This window comes from Sipha flava, unplaced genomic scaffold, assembly GCF_003268045.1.
Source record: "Sipha flava isolate LNK unplaced genomic scaffold, YSA_version1 202_pilon_pilon, whole genome shotgun sequence".
Taxonomy (NCBI): Eukaryota; Metazoa; Arthropoda; class Insecta; order Hemiptera; family Aphididae; genus Sipha; species Sipha flava.
In genome coordinates, this window is record NW_020272797.1 from 1580934 (window position 1) to 1606069 (window position 25136).

The window sequence follows — 25136 nt, forward strand, 5'->3', positions numbered from 1 at the left end:
GGGCGACAAAAACTAAATTTCGCCTATATTTGTTTATATACTTGAGCCGGGCCTGTTTATACTAGCAACTTATATACTGGGATACATGTTGAGTTAGAGTTTACCATTAAGTAAGTTTCTTCAGACAAGGAATATAGATCTGGTTGAAGCTATTCAAACCGCTGATGATGTAGTAAATATAATTAAAAAACTAAGATTAAATGATAAAAGTGAATTTAAAATTATATTTAATTATGTAAAATCTAAATGTGATGCGTTAAACATTGAAATATCTATTCCTCGTACAACTAATAAGCAAAAAAAAACAGATGCAATATCCAGGTTGATTTGCCTGAAGATTATTACAAAATATCTTTATTCATTCCTTTTTTAGATCATTTTTATAAATCAATTAAATGATAGATTTTTATCTCATAGATCTATAATTGAAAATGTTAACATTATTTTACGATCATCCAATAGTATATAACAGTAGTGGCCAAACTACGGCCCGCGGGCCAACTCCGGCCCGCCATCATTTAATATCTGGCCCACGAAAGTCTTCTATATTACAGCACTTATTTGTATAACTGTAATATTTTGCATTTACGTAAAAAAAAATTTAGAATGCATTTTTTTATGGCCCGCGATAAAAAAAAAGTTGTTTTTTATGGCATGAGGAAAAAAAAGTTTGGCCACCACTGGTATACAATATGAATACAAAATTTAGCAGGTAGTTGAAATGTAATTAGGCGATTTAGATTGCAGTGTGTTAGCAGTAGTGAGTGAAATAAAAATTTGGCAACAAAAATGTACAGGAACTAAATATTTACCAAAAAAAATGCTATCGACGCTCTTCAAAAATATTACATATCAATTTTTCCTTCTACTTTCAAACTTTTACTGATTTTAGCAACTCTCCCAGTTACAACTGTTAACAGTGAACGATGTTTCTCAACATTAAAAAGATTGAAAACATATTTATGAAATACCACATGTTAAAATAGGTTGAATGGTTTGGCAATGATGAATATACACAGTGATTTAAAGATAAACCCTGATGATGCCCTAAATAAATTAGCGATCATAACAAGAAAACTACGTTTGATGTAAATTTTAATGTAATTAAAATATTGTTTGACATTAAATGCTTTAAATAAAGTACAAGAAAATTTAAAATAATATGTTTTATGTATACCTACCTATTGTATAGACCTTAACTTTAACCCCCCCCCCCCCATTGAAAAATCCTGGCTACGCCACTGATACTATTCGTATACTTTTTTTAAATTCTAATCATAAACCATAAATAATTTATTTATACAATACAATTTCAACACTTATTTTTATTGATAATAATTTATTTATGCAATAATTATTGGTCTTTAGTACGTTGATTGGTAAGACATAAATAAAATATAATATTGTACTATATTTTACACTACAGTTGCATATATATTTAAGAAAGAATGTTATTATCATAAATTTAAAAAATAAAATTGTCAAATAAAATATAAAAAATGCATTTGTATTTATTTTCGTTTATTGAAAATATGTATAATATCATAAATTCATAAAACATTTTTAAAAGAGCTACATCAAAGAATTTACGAAATATACTTTTTAAAAATTTGTTATTTATGTAAATACATTCGTATTTTCGAAAATTTGTGTTTTAAGTTTTTAAATAGTGCTATGCCTGAATATATTATGTCATTATCTAGATTTTGGTTTTTAATTATATTTTTCTTTAAATTATTGAATTCAGGTTATTTTTTTTTTATTGTTTTTTGGAAGATGTTACAATTTGGCACCATTACAACTATTTTAATATGTATTGTATTTATATATATGTATACTTTATTAAGTATACATTGCAATTATAAACATAATTTATTTCAATAAAATATTATAAATATCAATAAATATTATGTACATGTGTTAAATTCAGTTGTATACTTTTTGATATTGAAGCGCTTAAAGTATTTACAAAAAAGTATAAATATTTTATATTTTTTAAATATATATCTCAGTAGATTAAGATATTAAGCACCAATAGATTCTTATAGTAGATTAAGCAATATTAATAACTCATAATATTAATAAGTAAAATTATAATTGTCAACAACTTATTACTTACAACTGGCAACATAGAAAAATATGTAAATAAATACCTACTATACTGAACATAAGTAAAAATAATTGTGCAATTAATTTCAGTACTTACTTACTTGATTTGGGTATAGTATAAAAATGTAGAATATTTAAGACACTTCGGTGCTTTAATATAAATAAAAAATAAATAAAATTATTTTTTCCATAGGAATATCGTTGTAAATAAATTAGTTTAAAAAACCCAGTACTAGTGTTATTGATAATAAACTATAGTTCTATAAATATTTCAAAATAATTCAATCACTTGTTTATACTTATTATGATTTATATAAATAATTATAATTATATATTATATATTAGCATTATATATATTTTTAATTACGATGATCGTTGCAATTCTTCTAGACGTAATTGTGTATTTGATCAAAGAAAATAAACAGAAATATTACAATTTCAAAGAAAATATTTAGAATAATGTTATTAAATGCAGGGCCAGATTTAGATAAAAATACAATAAACGTATGCGACTGGATAAGAAAATCAGAAGGGCGCCTTAAAGGCATCAAAATAAGTATTAAATATGATCAAACCTGATCCTTGCAAATTACCTACTAATGCTAGAAAAAAAAAATTGATTTAATATAAAATGTATTATTATTATTTATTATTATATCAATATGTGAGGAGTGGTATACTTATATAGTTAACAGGTACAATTACAGTTTTATAAACAATCTCTATGTTATTATTATTATACTCATATTTGTTCTTTGTATGATTTACAAATGTGAGGCGAGTACGCACGTTTGAAAAACAATTTTGATCATTTTTTTTTATGCATGTGGCTTAGCCCTTCCTGTTCCCCAAATTCTGCCTGCTTAAGTTATATACTTAAGTCGTTTAAAAGGGAGGGACCCCAAAATAATTCTCGCATTGGACGCTGAAAAAGTTAAAGCCCTGATTACATAGTATAATTTAACATAAGTAACAACTTAAAGGAGTATGTCATTATTTGGGAATAATTATAACTAATAGTGTGTTATGACTAGTAATGGGCAAATACCTGGTAAATATAATTTCAGTAAATACCGGGTATTTACCCGATAAATTGGATAAATTTATTTGTTATGCTAAAACCAATTTATGGGTATCACAATACTATTTTATTATTGTTTCCTGACTTTTTATGTTTTTCTAAGACTGATGATTACAGTACATAAATTATATTTATGAAGTTTATGTTAATTTTATTCGCTTTGAAACCAATAAAATTTTTAATGGGGAAAAAATAAATTCAAGAATTTAAAAACTAACCAAAACGCTTCAAATTTTAAAATGAAATTTATTTAATAAAAATAATTATGTTTAACAATAAAAAAAAATATTTACTCAAATTTTTGGTAGGTAAATACGTATTATAGTGGGTAAATACCCAAAACATTTACCTATCCGTCGGGTATTTACCCACGGCACATCAGTAGTTAAAACTAATAATTTGTAAACAGGAATGGATGAAAACTATTCTGTTTATTAAAATAAATAAACTAACTTTTTCTACGAGTATATATGTAAATTATCCTTTTATATTTACAAACGTACTACGTAAGCGTTATCGTTTAAAATACGAACGAATCAGATCAGAGAATGTAATAATACCGCACTATTATTAACCCATTATGTTATCATTAACATTCATTTCTACTTTTCACAGTGTTAGATAATTGATTTTTTACGCTATATGTAGTTGTATCATAGTCGATTATGAATTTTACAATATTATTGAAGTACGTTTTCTCTAAAATACACTAAATTAAATGATAATTGCACCTCAAAATTTAAATTTTTACTCTCGCATTTAGTCACGCATCTTCAAAACAAAAAAAAGTTAATTACATCTCCCATGAATTAATAAAACAACATTTTTTATTATTTAAATATAATCAAATTATTATCGATCTAAAAATACATATATGATAATGAAATATATAATATAAATATTTGCCTTACGCCTCCCCTGCGCGGCTCACCGTTTGGGAACCGCTGTCGTATGCTTTTCATATTATTCACGTGAAGAAGTTTTATGCGTACACGTAATAACCGTGAAGGTTAGCCCCACTCGAATACGCTTCGTGATAATTTTCGGTCCGACTGAAATCGGTTTCCTCCGCGTTATTACAGGCTTACAGCCGGCGCACCGTTCACCGTCGACGGTCAATCGCGTACCACCTCTATGCGGAATACGGTTACATGCTCTTTCCACATAAATCTTTCGCCGCAGGTCGTACTGTACCGAGTGATTGTTTCGTCCGCGCACAAGCGTATTAACCATCGAGTGATTGTCCTGTTCGTGAACATTTCTAAAACGTGCGCCACGGTCATACTATTATCGTTATAATATTGTTTACTTACGCGGGCATTATTCTAATAAATATTACGTTGGCGGGGTGAACGGTAAGGAGAACACGACGCGACGATGGAGGACGAAGAGTCCATCTGGAAAGGATTCTACAATAGATTGCAGCGAAGAATCAGTGGTTTGAGCATTACTTCCACGGACCAGAAGTAAATATTATAATAGCCGTTGCTCTCGTTGTTTGTAGTACTATTAATGCCGTGATATGTTAATATGAGATAATACATAGAAAATTGGATCCACTTTACGGTTGGTAGAGCAGTGGCTCGTTATCATAATATCGTTAAACGTCAACAAATGCCAATAATAGATTCACATGTGGACTATATATTTATATTGTTATTAATCCGTATACGAAATATAGTGTAATACACTGATCGGTACTATAGAAATAATCCCCTATTATAGTATTTTTTTAATTTATTATTATTATTAGCCGCCGGGATCGTTCTCAATATATATCAGTGCATATTTTAAGGTATTTTCACTTGGCGACAAATCTATTATTATTAGCCGTCGGGATCGTTTTCAATATATTTATATCAGTACATTTTTTAAGGTATTTTCACTGAGCGACAAATAATTTTTTCTCAAAATTGTCAATGCATTCGCCTAGACTTTCAAAATCCTAATAACTAGGAGATAAAATATTATCACCGGACGACATTTGTGTCACCTAGTATACAAGTCTTGAAAAATACACTGATATATAGAGCCCGCAATTTTGACCGGGTGTTAACCAACACGTGTACACAGATCCCCCCGTGTACTCTATCTTGAACGTATTAATACTCGTGTAATTATTCGAGAATCCGTGTACCTGAAGTACACGTTTATTTAAATTTTTAATAACTGATACATTTGAAACTTATTAGCTAAAATTATAAAATTCATGGTTATTCTATCTATATAATATATAGCTAAACAGTAAACTTCAAAATACAATATAAATTAAGACGACCCTATAAGTGTATAAATTAATATTATACTATTTAGTATTATATGAAATCTCACGAAAAGTTCCACAATTATATAATAAAAGATGGTGACCAAAAAAAAAAGTTAATAAAATAACAATGAATATGTATTAATTAAATTCATTTATAAAATTAATGGAAGAGTTGTTTGAATATTTTGAAATTTAAAAGAATCAAAAAAACAAATATAAAGTTAAATATGGTTTATAAATATTAACGCATCCACATTGGTACATGGACTAAAGCAAACACACAAGTACACGGTGCGCCCAATAGAAATATTATTTTTATGATAGTCATTTAGTATTACCCAGAGGACACCACGAGGAGGCGACTATCACTGTCTTCCTAAAATGTTTTTTTAGTTTACTTCAGATGAAAAAATTAATTAATAAAAATAGGAAAATTCATTTTTTTTTTTTTTTTAATATTATAGTATTAACTATAGTTTTTTTTAATATTTTTTCTTAGGTTAAAAATGTTAATAATAAAAAATACAGTTAGTACAGGAAAGATTCACAAGCATTAGTTGTCCGAGTTTATGTTGCGGAAGCTGATACCCAAATATTCGGAGGAAAGTCAGCAAATAAAATATACTCATTTTAAAAATAACAAGAAAATTGTCTAAGTCGATTATCTTCAGGCATTGTAGGCATTAATTCATAGTTAAAATAATTACTAACATTTTCTGACTCTAAAAATACCAAGTAACGATGAATTCAAGGTCACTAAGTAGATACTACGGGCACAATTTACTAATGGCCGTTAATTTACCCATGTATTTTATTGACTTTAACACCGGTTTGTTAAGAACCCGAAATTCGTCAAAACTAGTTTTAACTAATCAATACCAGTTTTCACAAAATTGTAATTAAATATTAGTATTAACATTGAAGTCCTGGTTAATTATAGTTTTAACTAGTCACTATCAGTTTTGACAAATTTCGAGATTTAACTGTAACATATATACATACTTGGGTGGATCCTTAATTATAGATTGAGAAAAAAAATTATTTTTTTTAAATTCTCACACCTACATTTTGTTCATTATGAGTTGGGGGCAGTTGTCCAAAAAATGATAAGTACTGTAATCGAAAGATGGCGGCATAAAATGTGTTGCCAATATAAAATTTCAAAAAATTATATTACACAATTATTTTTTTTTTTAAGGAAAGTTACACTGTTTTACTTGAATGATAATTATTATATTTTTCGATAATAGTTATATTTAATTTAAACTATACCACGGTTCACATTTTATGACCAATCAATCCTTGTGCATTTACCATAGGCATATAAAGACACAGATATATGATATTAAAAAGTCTTATATCTATGTATAAAGATATCTTTATTCGTCTGTGGTATTTACTATTTATTGTAGGTATTAGGGCGTCAAAATTGATTAAAATCTGATTTTGAAACCCGGGGAAGATTTGAAACCGGATACGAACTGAAAACCGAGGTATACAGAAAGTAGTTGGTAAATTCATTTCTTATAATATTTTACTAATAATATAAAATAAAATAATACATTAATTATATTTTTACAAGATTATTACTAAATTTCAGTTGATATTTGCTACTAATCATGAAAAACTAATTACTTTCCATTGACCAATATATCATAATATAGTCAATTCGCGGTATAACAAATTTTAAGGGACCGAGCAAAAAGTTCGTTATATCGAAAGTTCGTTACATCGAAATTCATTATATCAAAAGCATAAATCAAAAAAATTTATTTAAACAATATTTAAAAGAAAATTTGGATTTTATTAGATTTTTATAATTACATACCTACACAGATATTAGATTATTATTAAATATTTTATTAGACACAATCATAAATTTTTTATACATATCATACATACTTATTTATTTTTTTAAAAAATCAGTAATTTTTTTTTATTGTGTGTATCCACTTACGCTTACGTCATTAATAGTGTTGTCCAAATTTAGAATACTACAAAATACACTGTCGTCAATATCATGTCTTTGTAAACAATTTAAGACGGCACGGAGACCTAATTTTGCTTCATTCGAGCTTACGGAGGATCTTCGGAACACTCTTCTTCATCATCAGCTTTATTCGAAATCTCATCGTCATTGAAAAATCTACAGATAGCCAAATCTTTGTCGATAGCAACAAATTTATATTTATATTTAACCCGTGATCATTCGCATGACGTACAACATCATAATTACTCGCACGCAGAATTATGATCCGCATTTAGTAAACTCATAAAAATAATAAAACTAATATCAAACTAATAAATTACAATTTAATTCAATGTTAATAATTAGGTATTTATTATTGTTTATTTTTCATACATTTTTAAAGTAAGATGAAATTTTTATTTTATTTTACAATCAATTTTACATAAATATAAAAAAAAAGAAATTAAAAATTAAATACTGCATATTAGATTCTTCCATTAACAACTCAGCAATTTGATTTTCACTTATTCTAGCCATTTTTTGTTTTAAATTAAATTAAAACATTAATACATAAATCGAATAAAAAAAATAAAAAAATGATAATAATCGAGGTACTGTAGTTTAGATAATACGTAGGTATGTTATTACACGCATGCGGAAATATAAACAATACAACAATTATCACTTATATGTCATCGTCCCAACTAATCGAAGTTTGAAATAAACCAACTATTATTATTTCTTTATATAACCATTAAAGGTATGCTTTCTACCTACAGTGATAAACATAACAACTTTTCTATAAATAACGCAAATGTCTTATCTGCGGAACACTTCTGCGTGCGAGTGACCACAGGTTGACAGACGTGTATCATATTAAAGATACATGAACAATATTTTATCGCATAATAATAGCCGAAAAAAATCCGTAAAACGTGGTGTATCAATCTCCAAAATTGTAAAAATTCGTTACATTGCGTGAACATTGGCCAAAAAATCTTCGTTATATCGAGAGGACCAAAATGCATTTAATTTTTCGTTATATCACGAGATTTTCAAGGGTCCGACAATTTTATACGTTATATCGAAATTTTCGTTAAATCAACTTTTTTATATTACGAGTTGACTGTACTGTATTACTTTTATCAATATATTAATATTATATAATTGGATTTGATAATTTTCGATTTAGTCACTACTGATTTTTCAAATTTCGAACCTTATTATTTCTTAGATTCTTGTCATTTTTCGGACAAGTGCCAATCACTCGTTCATTATTATAAGAAAGTAATTTGAGTAAAATTTGGTTATGATTACTAATCCCCTTAATGTGCACCAAGATGGTTGAAAAATTGCAATATTGGGTTGGTTTGTCGTTTTTTGAGTGTAAACATTAAACTATTGAACTTCTTGTAAAAATGTTCATACCTTAAATTATTGAAATTTATATTTTTAATAAAAATATATATGTACATCAAATGTTTCATAAATACATCTATTATTTTATAAGAAAAATTATAAAATATCGAATACTTCAATTATTTTAAAAATTTTATTTTTTACGGTTTTTTAAATATAAGTATCAGAATAACGATTTATGATACGAACAAATATCCTATACAAGAATAATAAAAAAATTTAGATTTCTAAAAAAATGTAATAAGTATTGCATTGGATTAAACTAGATTTTATAATATTAAATACAATATTGTTTCCTTTGATTTTTCGTCAATAAAAAATGCTAACGAAGTTATTTCTGGTTTTAAGTACCATACACAAATTATCGCCAAATATTTTTAACGCTGACTTTTAAATTTGAGTCTATGTCTAATAAATAATGAATTTGCCATTCGGCTATAAAATGGGTAACTCAATTCACTTTTTATATTTCTAAAATATTGTCCTTTTTCTACTCAGCTGTTCAATTAATAATAATCATTTTTCTGACTGTTAGAAAATGCTACACGATGGATAAGACTTGTCAAGGTAAGTATTATTGTTTTACTATGTTCTGTAATCGAATTGAAATTGGTTTCAACATCACTACGGGAACAATTTTTGCTTTAAAAAACCTCCAAATAACAACCGTAATAATTTTAAATCCTTGTAACTACTTAGAAATCACAAATTCATAATGTAATGTCGCCTGAATATTTTAATGTTTTTCATCACATTTTAAAGTTCGAAGAAATTTATTTTTCATAATTTTTCGATTTCTTCGTTATACATTGCAACATGAAATTAAAAATGAATTGGAAAACGTTGAGTTTAATTAGATATGAATGATGCATACAGTTTGATTTGGTATGTGAGTAAAATTAAGAATATTATTGAATTTCTTAGAAAATTGTCAATTTTATCAATAAATTATTTGTAGTTTTTATTGGTTTAAAAACTCATAATAGTTGATTACGAACTTTTCGTACAAAAATATACATAATTTACAGAAATTGAACTTTTATATTTTATTTTCCAAAGTTGCAGATCATCGTACCTTTTAATATTTAAATTAATCAATTTATAAAAAATTATTTTTTTATCGCTATTTTTTTAATGTAATCGATATCTGCAATTAATAAAGTATAAAAAAATGATATTAACTGATATTAACCAGTGCCCATGTTAGAATTTGCGAAATTAATAAGTAATCATTTATAAAATTATAATTTGTGTGTATTATACTTTCAATCAATAATTGATAATTTTTCAGAATTTAAATGAAACTTATTAAGAAAGGTAAAAAACACCTGAGATATGTTTATGTAAATTTTGTTGTCTAATTTTTATATATATTTAGTAAATATTATGATAAAATGATAAAATATAATTATATTATAATTTGTAATACTCGTAATTTATAAATTATAATTTGTGTATTATACTTTGAATCAATTGAAAATTTTCCAAAACTCAAATGAAATTTATTAAACAAGGTAAACGATAAAAAAACCTGAAATATATTTATGTAAATTTTGGTACCTAATTTTTATACTCATTTAGAGATTATTATGATAAAATATACTCGTAAATAAATTATAATTGGTGACTCTTAAAAATTAAAACTGACAACAATCATATTGTAACGAACAACCGGGTTAAACATTTTTTTAATTCGCAAAAAATCTATAAAATAAAAGAAGATAAACTGTCTACATTATAACGATAGACTTATTACACGTTTAACATATTATTATAACGATAATTCGTTAACGTAAATAGTGAATATATACAAGTAAATGTTTCATTAATTAATTTAATTTTCTATGCGATAGTTTGGTCGATTACTTTAACTGTTTAAATTATTTCAAATTGATTTGTACACTGATAATTTATCCTTTACATTAAATTAATCATTGATAAATAATATAATTTTTGTGTAGAAATATAAGGTAAATTACAAGTATAGATAATTTAATAATACTTGCAGATCAAAGTATTTATGAAACACCTATGTATTTAATTTAACATAATTCGTGGAATTACATGAATTGTAATAACTAGAGTGCGAATTTGTTTAGTAAAAATATGCTTAGTATTATATGTATGCACAATCACGGTAGTAAATTGTGTCAACGAATCATAGTACTGAAAATCTGAGTACAACATTTTATTTTGTATATCAACGCATATTTTGATGTTTAAAGGATGTACCATATTAACATAAAATCATAATTTAGCATATTTCACTAATTAAAAATATGTGTAATTTAATAAATTTAAAAATTAAGTATATTTCAACTGCTGCAATTAGACGCCTCTCGAATAATTTTTAATATTTTGTTACCATAGCGGACTTTAAAATTACCAGTTAGATTTTCTTCGACGAAGGTTAGGTTAATAACATAACATTGTAAATCATTCATCATATTATTAAAGTAATAATTCGGAAATTTATAACCACGCCATATTTTGTATGATTATAAATGCCTGATTTTAGATTAGAATTTTTATTTTATTTTGCTGTCTATCATAAATGCTAAATATATTTTTACTTGGGAAAAAAAATTTAAGTGTTGTTTAGATTTCGTGGATACGTGAATTTCATATATAAAATATCTCGCCCATACAATTATAGACTTGTAATTAATAGTTATAACCGAATAATTTTTAAGTACTACTATAATTTACTATAATTATAATATAATATAAGTTACTTTATTCAAACTAACATTGTGACTGTCTAGATCTATGTTCCACAATATTTTTCTGTTTTGTATTACTATACGTGCTTTATATATAAAGCTAATAATAAACCATAATATATAACAACGTTTGTAATCATTAACATATTACACGAAATTATGTTTGATATTCAAAAGTAACATTATTTAATTGATTTCGAAGCGAAATTATATTGATATTTAATGATAATTTATAAATACGATTTCATTACGCCATTCAATTGCCATACGTTAAGTATAATCATGTATTACACATTGTCATTTTTCTAGAATCCTTATTGTATAATATTTTTTAGTGGAATGACATGCATTTATTTCTTTTAACTTTGCAATTATATTTTTTATCATAAGCCATGTATAACATTTTAGAATTCCGGCTCTATTCCTATAACTGAATGATGTACTTATCCACGTCATCTAGCGTTATGATGACATATGCTTCATGAATGGTGTTCTTGCAAGTACACCGTGTGTATAAAATTGTTTAACTTTATCGGTTTTTGCTATTCTCAATTCATTTCTGTTACTTTGTTAATTCAAAACAGTACAAATTATATTTACACACATAAAACGTAATACATTACGTATGAGCGTACAACAATGTCTAAAGTAATTTATATTATTCGAATACAGAAACTTTAATATATCTTATATACGTGTAGTCAGTGGTGAAGTGGGACATATACCCACTTCTCTGTTTTTCTTTAAGTGCGTATACTTATAGAACAACACATGATACTCAGGTTATACGCGAATTCATTGGGATTTCAAATAAAATTAGATATATTTTTAATATTTTCCTATAACCCTGTTTCTAGTTTTTATCAATTAATATTTAATAATATATGTGTAATTAAAACTTAAAAATAAGACACAGGATTAATAAGATTTGTATAATATAACAATATATTATACATTAATAAATGCCGTTAATAATAAAACAAATAGTACACTCATACTCCTCAGTAGGTATTTTAGCACATTTACAGTCAATTTGTAGTTAGATGAAATTGATTTTATGTAAAATCGAATAATGTTATACAAAAAAAAAAAATTAAAATTACCATTATATAAATATGTAAGAGTACTTACGCCTCGAGTAAATTGTATACAAACTAAACGATATGAAAACAACCTATTTAATTATATAGATCTCACAATATACATGGTACATGCGAACCGTATATCTCACAAATATTACATCATTATGTATTGAATTTCTGAAGATGTGTTGCATATTTAACTCGTATAAAAATGTACAGCTTACGGCAATTTTTTAAAATGATATCGTTATACGTCGCGTAATGTTAATACAATATTCGTTGTTCAAACATTACAAATATATATATTTATATATTGTATACAATAATACCCATTAATCAGCAATCTTGTGTACGTTGATTGGTAACTCGCGTCAATAGTGCATGAAATATTTCCATACTATTTGGAAGTTATTATACTTGAATAAATTAATTTTACTGTATACACGCACACACACACGCGCGCGCACAAACACATATGTGCTAGTACAGCGGTTCCCAAACTTTTTAAGTTCACGCCACCCTAAAAATTAAAAAAAATAATTGCGCCTCCCATAAAAAATTAAATTACAAATTTATAGTATTTAAATATACAAACACTTTAATTTTTATGAAAATATAAGTTAACAGTAAATATTATTAAACTTCAATTTAAAGTATTACAAAATACAATGCGTATTAATATTTAAACTTAATGCGAACAATGTGCTTGTTTTCTGTTTAATAATTCTTCAAAATTAGGTAGCAATGTTGTGACAGCCACACGCATTTCTTTTTCAATATTAAGTTTTGATCGATATTTTGATTTCAATACAGCAACTGCAGAAAAGCCTGCTTTGCATAAATACGATGTCGCAAATGGTAGTAGTACACGCAAAGCTTTGTTGGATATTTCAGAATATTCATCTTTAATGCTGCTCCAAAATTCTAAAAGTGAAAATGAAGAAAATTTCATTCGTAACGAAGAATCAGATGAAATATCGATTAATTGTTCTTCTACAGTAGTTGTGAAATTTGGTAATGGGTTTTCACTAAACGGATCTTTAATCCAATTGTATTGTACGATGTCTTCTGTAAAATATTTCTCGAAATGATTTTTAAGAGTCATCAGATGATCAGAAATTATGTTTAGTGAGCTCATTGGTAATTCAAGATCATTATCTTCAAGAAAACTTTTTAAAAATGAAAAACACGTGGTTTTACCGTTTTCTTCGGTTAGTTTCCTTTGCCATAACTCGATTTTTTTAATAAAAGCAACCACTTTATCATATAATTGCAGAATATTAGTTTCTTTACCTTGTAAAGATGTGTTGAGTATATTAAGTTTTTCAAAAATATCACAAAAATACGCTAATTTAATTACAAAATCACTATCAATAAACTTGTTAAAATCATTATGACCTTCTTCACTCAAATAAGTGTAAAGTTCTTGTCTAAGTTTGAACACTCATATTAGTACGTTTCCTTTTGATAGCCATCTAGAATTAATACAACAAAACAGTAACGCAGTATGCTCTGCTCCCATTTCTTCACATATTTTTTTAAAGAATCTTGCTTTAACAGGCCTTGTTTTTATGTAGTTTACTACTTTTATAACTGTTTGAAGTACGGTATTTAACGATGGACACATATTTTATGATGCTAAAGATTCTCGATGAATAATACAATGAGTCCATATCATTTCTGGAGCTTTTTTTCGTATTAAAGCCTGAAGTCCACCATAATGACCAGCCATAGCTCGAGCCCCATCTGTACATACACCCAAACAGTTTTCCCAATTAATATTATTACAATTCATAAAGTCATTAGTGATATCAAATAAGGTTTGAGCCTTAGTGTCTTCGAAAATTGGTTTACAAAATAATAAATCTTCTATAATATTTGTTTTGTCCATAAAACGAATATAACATATCAAGTGTGCGTCTTTATTACTATCGGTAGCTTCATCAAGTTGAATTGCAAAATTTTTGTTTTTTAATTTACTAATAAGCTGTTCATTTATATTTCCAGAAATATCATGCATTCGCCGACTTATTGTATTATTAGACAAGGGAATATTTTTAAGTTGGTTTGCAGCAGATTCCCCGATCATAGTAGAAACCATATCAATTGCTGATGGTAAAATGAGTTCTTCAGCAATTGTATGAGGTTTTTACTCTGAGCAACACGAAATGCTATAAATGCTTATAAGAAGCTAAAAGTGCTTTGGTTGGAACACTTGTCTGTTTAATAAAACTGGTTGATTGTTTTTCTAATTGTTCACGTTGCCTTACAAAATAATCACGTTTTTTATTAATTAACGATCCATGATTAGTTTCAAAATGACGCTTTAATTTATTTGGAATCATACTATCGGCAGCTAATACTTTTAAACAAATAACACATTTCGGACGTTCTTCGTTGTCTATATTAATGTAAGTAAAACCAAAGTCTAAATAACTATCATCGTATTTTCTGAACTTACGTTTATTTTCTTCTTTATTGTTGTCTTCATTTAAACGCTTGGTTGTACTCTTAATATTAAGAAATTTTTCCATTTTTCCAGAAAAGATATAAAACACGAGTTGATAATGCGCAATTCGAAAATGACGAATACACCTTACGTACGGTTCATTCATGACGACTACTGCTGCTATTGCAGTGCAAATATATTAATATTGGTCATTACTCATTACAATTCTACACTATTAGGTAGGGTAAACGCAATAATATTCGGTTATCGATAATGCGATAATGCTGTAACGACATTTACGGAAATCACCGAATCAAGTATATTATTGTACGAATATAACGCGACTTTAAGTAATACCATTGATTTTATAATACATAGATAAGCAATTCTATAGAGTAATTTGGTTTATTATTATTTTTTTTTCATCAGTATGAAATATTTGTTTGGAATAGTTATGACATTTCAACAAAATTATTGTTGATTCAAAAATATCAATATTTACCACGCGGCTCGCGCCTCCCCTGCCAAAAGCTTGCGCCTCATAGTTTGGGAACCGCTGTGCTAGTAAATCGTTATTCGTGATATGTGTTTACATCTGAATGTATCCTGCGAGGTGAAAAATTCTAGCGTGTTCGAATTTGATGTTCACGTGAAAAAAAACTATGAATGATAACTACAGGTAATAACAAGTATACCCACACATGAGCCTACAACATACTATACAGTTATACGAAAAAATAAAATTATGCCAGACATGCATTAATAAAACCAGTGGTTCCCAACCTTTTTTATTCCATTCCCCCCTTGTACATTTTCAAAAATCTCATGCCCTCTTCCCTTAAATTAGAAAAAATATGACCTTTTTTTAGTAAGCCGTACAAAGAAACACTAACAGCTACAATACACGAAACAACAGCGCTACTGAGTGCATTTTTTTAAAGTTGTAACTTTCATTTTCTCAAACGATTTCTATATTTGTTGTGTATAATATGTGTTTATGCACGATGACTATGATGACTATGATTTCGGAACAATTATTTTTAATTTTTAAATATTTTTAATTATTCTTATACCTAATGATTTCTTAAGTTTTCATAAACAGTGAATAAAGGACTGAAAGAGTAAAATTATTTACAGTAATTTAAAATATATGAACACTCAAACAAAATGATATAGTAAATTTGTTACCGATTTAGCAAAAATCTCGTCTATTATATCGCTTCAATAACTCGTAAAGAAATAATATTTTCAAAAGCCAATAAAGAATCAACGGAGAAAATAAAAGTTCAACGTTAAAAATATTATGCGTGTACATTAGTATACAATGAAATTATATTTACTACATACCTATATAGATTCACTAGAATTTAGTATATTATTAATTATCCTAACCCGATTGCCGCCTGGTTTTGCAGTTGTGCGTGTGTGTTTTCAATTTAGTAATTGCAGAGCGCACCTACGTCTGCGTGAATAGAAACAACAATATATCATTGAGATATCCGGAGACGAATACTTCTGTGACTGAGTGAAGGACATTAAAAATATATTTTTGTTTAGAAATACTATTTAACAAACGAAAAAAACACACCGCATTGTTGCACTGCAAAGTACTTACAATATGACTCATACATTTTATAAATGTCTTATGTGCACTAATTTAAATGTTTGTTAGATTCTATACGTCGTCGTTTATTAATTATAATCCAACACTTCTAAGAGCAAATCTCATCAAATATTTTTTTTAAATTTTTTTTTTTTGTATCTATTATTCCACTTAAATATATATTATTCAATATATATTCAACAATAAGGTGCTTACAAATTATTTTTCATAATATTCATAATAGGTACTTAAAATACAATATAATATAATATTTACTAAATAATAATTAATCACTAGTCGGTTCAATTAAATCTCAATAAATAATCTTGAAGTGGAGATTTATAAACTATACAATTTTTACAGATATTTGTATTGGATTATTTATTAATAAATACTCTTGTCTTATTTGCATTCAAACAATTATTTTATAGATATATAACAAAATAATATTAGATGGTTTAAATTATTTTTTTTTAATTCATATCGATCTTGTGGGTACCAAAAAATGAAGACATTGCTAAAATCTAAATAAAAAATAAGAACAATTAAACAAACTAATTCCTTGCGAATGAATTACTAAAAATTTTATAGTATATTATAATATTATAAATGTTATAATAATGTTATAAATGTTATAATAATTCGGACAGTTTTTATTTAATAATTTAATACAGATTTATCCATAAATCGACGATGATAATATTTTTGATTGTTTATTACGTGACCATGATTGTATAAACTAAACCAGCACTATTTTACATATTTCGCTATCGTGCTATTATGTTAGATATTATTTACATATATATATACAAAGAACAGACAATAAATAAAAAATATTATAGTTCGTAATTAAAATTGCGATGTATGACTTCATCCTATTGTTACAAGTATTACATGAAGACCGGAATACTTAATAATTTTTTTTTTTTTGTTTTTGTAATATTTAGCAGTTTAAAATAAACATGTTTTAAATAGAATTTTAGAGATTTTATATTAAAAAAATTGCTAAATAGTAACGTACACCTGGAATTCATTATTCCGAACAGACTCAGGTTCTCAAATATTTGAAAAGAATGTACATGTTTTTGAAACTTAAAATATTCGTTACATACAAGTTGAAAAAATATTGCTCAAAAATAATTACGGTAACAAAAAATTTAATTAAATTAATTGTAAGAATCACGTATAATAATATTACAAACTCGAACTATACAAAAACGTATATACTAGTCGATAACAAAAAAACAGTACATCACATGTTTTTGATGAAACATGTGTGTCAATCATAAATTTTAATAAAAGTTTTTGAAAGCAGTTTTTATTTTATTTTAGAAATGAAAAACTAACCAGGATGGTTATTATATGATTTGTCTGACTACGCGTCACACGATCATATAATTGATATGCATTATATAAATGGAATTCTAATATAGTGAGTGTAGGTTTATATTATATATAATAGTACCGTCGCACAGTTTTCGCCATATTTGACCCATGGCCAATGTTGATAACTTTGTATACAACTTTATATTATTAATGAGTCATTAATCACGAATAATTTCTGATGATCCTAAAACCGTGTATCTTAAGTTTGAACACAATTAATTCACATAACACTCTGTATGTGTACACAGCTAACACAGCCGATATTACAATATATTCCATCATATATATATATGTAGCGATTCAATGAATACATTTTAATTTCCAGCAGGTTAAGCCCGGCCAAGGGCGCATCAGTTAAACTATTGTCTAGCATCATTCAATGTTTTGAATGTGCAGTACATATTCGAAACCTTTTTTTGTAAACTAAAATTCCATTGGTAACCGAGCATCATCATATATCCGAATTTTGTACCTAATGCTCGGAAGGAGGGGTTTTTTTGCATATACTCGTAACACATCGAACATCCGTGAACAATTGACTGGAATACGATACGTACCACACACCGATGTAACTACTTAGTGTACTTCCAATGCATTTACCTATAAGCAGTTTACCGATAAAACTTATTTACATCGTTTACTCGAAGAGTACAACAAGCAACTGTTTTATTGAATTTTAAATGGCTCTTTGCCCGTGCTGCAGTGCATAAATATTTTGATGTGTGATGAGTGGCCGTTAGGTAAGTCTTAACGTACAATATAATAGAAAATCCGCATTAAAAATAGACAAAATAGTTTGAAATAGAGCATTCTGTATACATTTTCCCGAAAAAATATTATTTGTAGTTACTATTATGTATTATCTACATATTGGTTATTTTTAATCTGTGACGAATAAAACAAATTTTTACTATTCGTTATTTCCAATTGACGAATACATGCATTACGGTATTTGTATATATTACGGTCCATCGATAGTAATATGAGTCACATACTCAAATATACTCAAAGCGTTATATGGTTTAATACAATAATTAAAAGTATTTAACTATATGACACACGAATTAAAATGCTGTTGGCTTTTTGGTTATATTTATTTAAAACAGTATGTGTATTGTATGCGATTTAGTTCAACGTATAATATCAAATTGAGCATACTGTTAGTACATTTATACGTGTATTTCACATTAATATTTCGTATCGGGGACTGTTTAATCGTTTCATATTAGTTAGTATATAGTTACATTTAAATTATACCGTGTGCGCAATCTGTTCCATTATTTTATTTATTTTTAATTTTTTTAAATGTCAGAAAACGATCATTTTGATCCGATGGATTTGATTATCGCAGACATTCAATGCTATAAAGAGCAAAATAAAATTTATTTGGTTGACGATGAACATTTTATAAGGTACAATTATGTAGATGTTATGTTATGCTAACCCAAAAAAAAAAAAAATTATTTGGTAGTTGGAATCCAATTAAATTTGATTATTTATATCTACTAAACTTTAATTTACATGTACAAATAATAATGAAGAGGTAATATTGATTTAATACATTTTCGATTATTTTTTTCTTATCATCAATTACAATTGAAATTATGAAAATTAAAATTAAAATTATTAAAAATTTCACTTTATGATGAAATACATATTTGCAAATAATTATCAGGTATTTAAAAAAAAAATAACTACCTATTTATTATTATGTTTGTTTTGTAATAGTTAAGTACTAGTGAACAATGGAATCTAAATGCCCTTACTTCTGAAATATATTATTTTTCTAACATTATTAGCTGCCTATTTAATTTTGTAATGATAAGATTTTTAACAAGACTTCTTTATTAATTTCTACTCTAATGCAAATGAGTATATTAGTTTATAGTATACATATAAATAAGTTTTAAATTTAATTTTTATCTTATCATCAGTTAATTATTTATAAATTACTATTAACAAAAGAAGTTTTATATTTATTTTATCAAGCGGTTCCTTTGAGTCTTCAAAATTAATCAAATTAATATTTGACGGCTCCCAAATTATTTATGATAAAATAATAAATTATGTATGTAAATCAATTTAAATATTATATACAAAAAAAAATAAAAAATAAGTTAAATTGTCAAGAAAACATTTTAATTGAATGCTGTATGTTTTTATAATCGTTATCGTGTACATATTTATAGTTATATATTATACTATATTGTTTTCTGGTTCTTTGACACGGCTCCCTTCACCAATTGTCGTGACGCCCCAAGGAGTTACGGCACACAATTTAAATATTTTTTTATGTAACTATAAATTATAATTTAAATTTAAATACATCTCCTTAATGATAAAAGTTCAAAAAAAAAAAAAACACAATTGGATATGACTTTTAAAGTTTTTCCTTTAAATCTATAGTTGAAATCTATACATAAATATATGGAAAAGGAATTAATTTGATAAGATCAAATATTTTTACTAAATATTCCTGATTAGATGTTTATCGTTTTATGTTATTGCAAAAAACAGTCATTCTGATATTTTAATTTGAACTATCATAATCATTATCAAATTTAGGAAAAAAATATAGCACATTCTAACAGACGACACATGTTTAAAAACAATTAAATGATAAAGACATAGGTTATATGAGAAATACATAATTGCAGAGTTAGATGAAAAAATAAATACGAGTCCTTCCAATGAAGAATATTAAACAATAAGGTACTTGACAAATGACAATTTATTACGTGATTATACTTGAGGAATAGTGCAATTATATTGTATTTTTAAATCCTTATTAAATGTAAACATAGTTTTGTTACGAAATCTATTAAAAAGTATTATATTATAAAATCAAACTTAATTGTGTGTAATAATATGATCATGATTATACATTTTGTAGTAAATTAAAGTGTATTATTAGCTTAAGTTTAAATAATAAAACAACAAATATAGAAATATAATTTAAAGTGAAAATATTGAATTGGCTTTTTGTCAACTTAGGTATATCCAAACTCATTACGTGGTAAATTTGTGTTTTCTAGCATACACCTTTAAGTTTTAAGTAATCAATATCAATTTTTTCTATTATGCATCAATTTATACTGAATTTAAAATTTAATTTTCGTAATTTTTTGTTGGGTGCTTAGAAAGACTAAAAAGAGTAAATATCACTTTCATATTTCATTTATAAATTGTTATCAATATAAAGTATAATAAAAATAAAAAAAATAAGCTCTATTATAGTAGATGTAATTTTTTGTTTCTTGTGATTAAAATTGTTGTTTTTGTACAAATATAAAACACATACATAAATTCATATATTATTCAGTTCTATAAGGAAATTTTTATCTTGTAAAATTTTTAGTTAATTGTGTTTTGTTTTTTTTTTCATGTAGTGTCGAACAAATGGATGGTGGATTTTTTGAACGTTTTGGCTCTGGCCTAAAAGAAAATGTTGAAGAAAAGATTATTATTGCTGAAAAAGATAAATTTTCCACTCTAACCGAAAGAGAACTTTCTAAAGTTTACGAAGAGATAACTGAAAAGACTCAATTGTCGTACAAAGAGTTAATATCATCATTGTTAGAATTAAATGTAAGTATTATTTTTCTTAATTCTATTTTTAAAACAATAGTTTCTAATATCGATAAAAATAATAGAAAATATCATAAACACAATAAATCAATATTCAACTAAATATAAAATATATTGCATCTTAAATTATCTAGATATAATATATAATATACGGTTTAATTTTAATATACATATATAATTTAGCCCAACTATTAAATACATGTTAGTTATGTTATACAATTATTGTTATTTCATTCAAATTTAAATTTGAGAATTTAATTGTACAAACAAAAATTAAAAAAAAAAACGAAATAATTCAAAAGTTTGATTGACAATAAACTCAAATTAGTTAAAGCTATTTATTTAAAAACTAACTAAAATGAATTAATTAATTTAATTAGTATAATAAAAATAAATATAAATAATTGAAACATAATTCACCATGAAAAAAAATGTATAGGTACCTAGGTATATAATTTAATTAAATTGTTCATATTTTCATATTAAAGAAACATATTAGTTTTATTTTTAAAATCCTAATATTATAACAACATAGGTACTACATTAGTACTGAAATAACGGCCAGTACTTACATAATAATATATATTGTAATTCATGCATTGAATGCAATTATTTTTTATTTAACATTTAAAATCAATAAATAATAACAATTTTTAAGAGTGCAATAATTATACAGAATAGTTCTATTCTTCTGGGTTTAAACTACCAAGTTATTCTTATATTTAAAATGGTCGGATTATTTTAGTATATTATAGTAATTTTATAGTAGCATATGCATTGGATTTTGAAACTGCGAAGAATCTGAATAACTGTAAAAAAGTATTTTTTTTAACATCTACAATTACACTTATCTCTATATACAAAAAGACAATATGTATCATGTAATATATTATAATGTCTAAGGTTAGCAAGATTTGTGTCTCATACTATTAAAATATGAATCAATACAAAGTTATTTGAATATGTTAATTAGTATTAGCATCACAAAATTTAATGATTTCCATGTGTGATTTTTTTCGACAGAGAAATCGCATATTTTTGTTTAATGAACTCCGATTGGATATTAATTAAGCAGATGTGATTTAAGTCACATGGAATGTCGCGTTAAACACAAATAACAGTGTATTTGATTTTCCAACACATGTAAACAAAATAAAATTTAGAAAAATGTCATAGTATCAGAATATATGCACATATTATTAACATTGCAAGATGGATCATTAAATGAAGTATATTATCTATAGACGTTTCTTAGTTTTCAAAATGTTGTATTTAGCATGTCTATACATACCGTTAATGTTAAAATATATTTATTTACATTTATAATTTATGGAAATCTTGAAGAAAGCTTCATCCAGTTATTATAATTTTATCAATAATATGACAGTGAAATTACTATTTAACTTTGATATTATATTTAAAGTAGCAAATATTATGTAAAAAAAAAATAACATTAAAAACTCATGATACTTGCATATTTTCATATTTCTCGAGATTTAAAAGAATCAAACACAGAACTATCAAATCAATATCTATTTCGTATACACTCCTCGTATTGCTCCGTCGCTCAGATTCTTAAATGAATATTATAATTTGTTAAAAATTCTGTAGAACATATCTAGAACACTGCTTATCTATATAAGTAATTACATTTTTATTGATATTGAAAGTTGGTTTTTAATTTATTTCATATATATTTATTGGCATTGTAAATGCCCAGAAATTAAATACACCACAAAATAAATAAATAAACTATTTCATTTATCATAATTTTATATGTATTTATTAAATGTCATGTAAATAACTGATTATTATTGGTTATAATATGAATGTTATTATCTAATAATTTTTGTTTAAATGCTTACTAATTATAAAACATGAGCAAAAAGTAAATTATGAACAAAAAAAATTAGAGAATCACTATAAAATAAAACTATTTCATTTATCTAAATATTTTATTTGATTTTAACTATTATTTCTTACTTACACATTATAAAAATGATCTATTTCCGTCTTAAATTCTTGGTATATTTTAAAAAATAGGCTCTGATGTAATGAATTTTCATCTAACATGTACACATACCTCACACCCTAACTTTAAAAATAAATAATTAATATAGGATACTTTATCAAAATTTGAATAAACCATAAGTTAAAAAGTGATTCAACAGTAAATCGGTTTCTGCTTAGTTGTATAACAAAGTTATGTTATTGAACTGTCTTCATAAATATTCCGTATCTGATTTTATAATTAAATATTCACCAATATACGTTTATATTTATAATCATTTCCATCAATAATGCAGTTCGAATGCAATTTATTTGTATATGTTTTATCATTTCAACGTTTATTGAGATCTACAGTTGATAAAAAAAAAACTCAAAACATATAAACTATATGAGGGCGGAGTTTGGTTTAGGTCACTGTTTGGCACAATAGTAGATTACCACAGAAATAGCACATTTGGCTTGGACAGCACACGCGTACGATTTATCTTTAGAAGTGCTCAATTCATCTGAGTATTACACACAGTTTTTTAACTTTCGGATAACTTAAACGTTCAATAAATTTTTTTATAAAATGAAGTCTAACTTTAAAGCAAAACAATTTAATTTTCGTGGTATTAAAAAAGAAGAGATACAAAGAAGAAATGAAATTCAAATTCAGTCCATGACCGTCGGTATAATCAATATTAGATGATAAATATACTAAGGAGACGGCAAAAGATTGTAATGGTAAAAAATAATTTTCTATTGCAGATCAATGAGTTATACGAAGAGATATTGCATGAAACATTACATAGCGTTGGAATAGAAAAGAATTTAGTAAATCAGGAAAATTTAATTGAGTTTGCCCAGAATGCATTTAAAATCGACCAAGATACTCATGAAGCCATATATAAAGCCGCCATGGAAAAAGAAAGTAAGTGCATGCATGTTTAAAGTAAAAAATTAACATGTTTAATGATAAAAGTTGGTAATTATTATTTTACCGAAGAAGCCCCGAATATTATGTTAAACATCGAAATCATAGAGGCGAAAGATTTAAAACCAAAAGATGCCAACGGCTTTAGCGATCCGTTTTGTACCTTATTTTTGGCATCTAGCTCGCAACATAAATATAATACGTCGGTCAAAAGCCAAACACTACGACCCGTCTGGGAAGAATATTTTTCGCTGTAAGTATTTTTACAAACAAATAACAATCACATAATGCAGATCTATAAAAAATGAGCTTACTCACGATTGCATTTAGACCGGCCAACGCTCCTGCTGATGATATATTATGCGTTGAAGTGTGGGATTTCGACCCAGCGGAAACAGTTAAGGAAAAAGTTACTAGAGTCGGCGACATCAAAGGTTTTAAAGGAATGAAAAGGTTTATGAAAGAAATTGCGGTAACTGCTACGAACGGTAAACATGACAATGAAATTATCGGCAGTACACTAATACCCCTCAAA

General features: G+C 26.0%; 1 protein-coding gene across 4 annotated transcripts in view; it reads left to right on the forward strand.

Moving 5' to 3' along the window:
* LOC112682321 (protein unc-13 homolog 4B) overlaps positions 1–25136 on the forward strand; it is a 40180-nt gene that overhangs the window by 11182 nt on the left and 3862 nt on the right. Inside the window, exons 1-5 of one of the 4 annotated variants that reach the window (XM_025552865.1) lie at positions 4254–4656; positions 21477–21675; positions 24436–24598; positions 24677–24854; positions 24932–25136. In XM_025552865.1, the coding sequence (XP_025408650.1) occupies positions 4568–4656; positions 21477–21675; positions 24436–24598; positions 24677–24854; positions 24932–25136 (834 nt within the window). In that variant the 5' untranslated portion in view covers positions 4254–4567. Of the gene's footprint in view, positions 1–4253; positions 4657–21476; positions 21676–24123; positions 24357–24435; positions 24599–24676; positions 24855–24931 lie in introns of those variants that run through there. The other 3 variants (XM_025552864.1, XM_025552866.1, XM_025552867.1) reach the window with 3 other exon arrangements.